This window comes from Pteropus vampyrus, unplaced genomic scaffold (assembly GCF_000151845.1).
Source record: "Pteropus vampyrus isolate Shadow unplaced genomic scaffold, Pvam_2.0 Scaffold1000004642, whole genome shotgun sequence".
NCBI lineage: Eukaryota > Metazoa > Chordata > Mammalia > Chiroptera > Pteropodidae > Pteropus > Pteropus vampyrus.
Window position 1 is genome coordinate 1 of NW_011919044.1, and position 1,987 is coordinate 1,987.

A 1,987-nucleotide genomic window follows, 5' to 3' on the forward strand; every position below is an offset into this window, starting at 1 on the left:
CACATCGGCTACTTCATGCACTCCTTCGGATTAAGAAGCTTTTATGCCATAACTACAAACGGCATATATTTAGTCTCCCAGAAGGACCACGTTATGGGACCGCTCATTAACTCCTGGGACTAGAGAGAGAGTGGCCAATCCGCCTCTCCCTCCTCCTCCACATCACGGAGCACTTCAGATGGAGACTCCAGCAGCCAAGATGAGGATACAAGCTCTCTGCAGCTCTCCATAGACACTGAATCCCTGAGTAGGGATTCGCTAGATGAGAAGGTGACTGATTTGGTGCATTTCATGATCCTCAAGTATCGACTGAGGAAGCCAATTACAGAGGCAGAGATGTTGAAGCTTGTTATCAAAGGGTGTAAGAGTGAATACCCTGTGATCTTTAAGAAAGCTTGTAGGTGCCTGGAGGTGATCTCCGGCATTGATGTGAAGGAAGTGGACCCCACCACTCACTCCTACGTCCTTATCAACTCACTGGATTTCACCTATGATGATACGTTTAGTGACGACCGGAGCATGCCTAAAAATGGCCTCCTGATAATCATCCTGGGTATGATCTTTATGGTGGGCAACTGCGCCCCTGAGAAAGACATCTGGGATTTCCTGAATATGATGGGAATATATGCTGGGAGGGAGCACTTCATTTACGGGGAGCCCAGGAAGCTCATCACCAGAGATTGGGTGCAGGAGAATTACCTAGAGTACCAGCAAGTGCCTGATAGTGATCCACCACGCTACCAGTTCCTGTGGGGTCCCAGGGCCCATGCTGAAACTAGCAAGTTGAAAGTTCTGGAATTTTTGGCCAAGATCAAAGGGACTGACCCCATTTCCTTCTCCTGCTGGTACGAGGAAGCTTTAAGAGATGAGGAAGAGAGAGCCCGGGGCAGAGTTTACCCCACAGATCGCGCTGCTGCCATGTTCATTGCACAGCGTCGTCCGGCAGCCCCTCCTTCCCCAACTGAAGAATGAGCCCGCATCTTCACTCTGTGTTTGAGGGTCAGGGTCAGGGGAGAACACAGTGTACAACAACTTTCTGTTCCTGTTCTGTCTGGGCGACTTGGAGGTTTATCTTTTTTTTTTCTTTTCTTTTCTTTTTCTCCTTTTGGTATTTTTCAAACGCTGCTGTTTCATTCGCTTTAGAATCCAAGTGGGTAAAATTTGCAAAGCAAATTGGGGAACAGTCCATCTTCCTTTGTGATCTGGAACAAGAGAACATGACACCGGAATAGGAATTTCCTTGGAAATGTGAAAGAATTCCACAGGAAAAAAAATGTAACGGGTGGTTAATTTTTTTGATTCCCTTAAGCATTTTAGTTTACTCTGTAAAGTTAAAAGATGTACATACCTGGATTTGCTTGGCTTATTCAAGAAAGTAGGAGTAATCTTCATAAATGTTAATAAATGAATTTCGTAAATGCTCACTGACTCACTTGGCAAACATTAATTGTATATGTTCTCTTGGGAAAGCACTGTGTTAATAGTGGACATACTAGGATAAGCAAGACACACCACCAGCCGAAGAATGGTAGAGGCTGGGAGTAGCAGTCACGTCAGGAAGATGGTGAGATGTCCTCCAATGCCTGAAGAACAAGTGAAAACGAGGAGTGAGACGCCAGATGTGAGCAAACAAGTAAAACTGTCCTGAGCCAAGGCGGCGTGGGGCTTTGGGAGACTGCAATTCCTTCCGTGGGAGTTAATTCTAAGTTAAGCTGTGGGTGGTCGGATTCTCAGACGGGTGTGTTTTAGAAGTGAGAGAAAAGCCTGGAATGGAAAACTGCTTCGTAGTTACTTTTGGACCACGGGTAAACCAGAGAGAAATCTCCACCTGGGGCAGGTATGGAGGGCGTCCTGAACTCTTGTCCCAGTGCAGTTAATGCAGTGTGTGAACTGGGTGTTCTAGACACATCATCCGCAATGATTTCTTGAGGATAAGGTGATACTCCCTCGAGGTGGTACCCAGAATCCACTAGACTGGCACCCTTTT

General features: G+C 46.5%; 1 protein-coding gene across 1 annotated transcript; it reads left to right on the top strand.

Annotated features, from left to right (window-relative positions):
* Nucleotides 1–123: 123 nt before the first annotated feature.
* LOC105311522 (melanoma-associated antigen 10-like) lies at nt 124–972 on the top strand (the record flags this gene model as incomplete). Its single annotated transcript, XM_011387506.1, has 1 exon — nt 124–972. A coding segment is annotated over one exon (849 nt), but the record flags the coding sequence as incomplete, so codon positions are not given.
* Between the last annotated feature and the right edge of the window lie 1,015 nt (nt 973–1,987).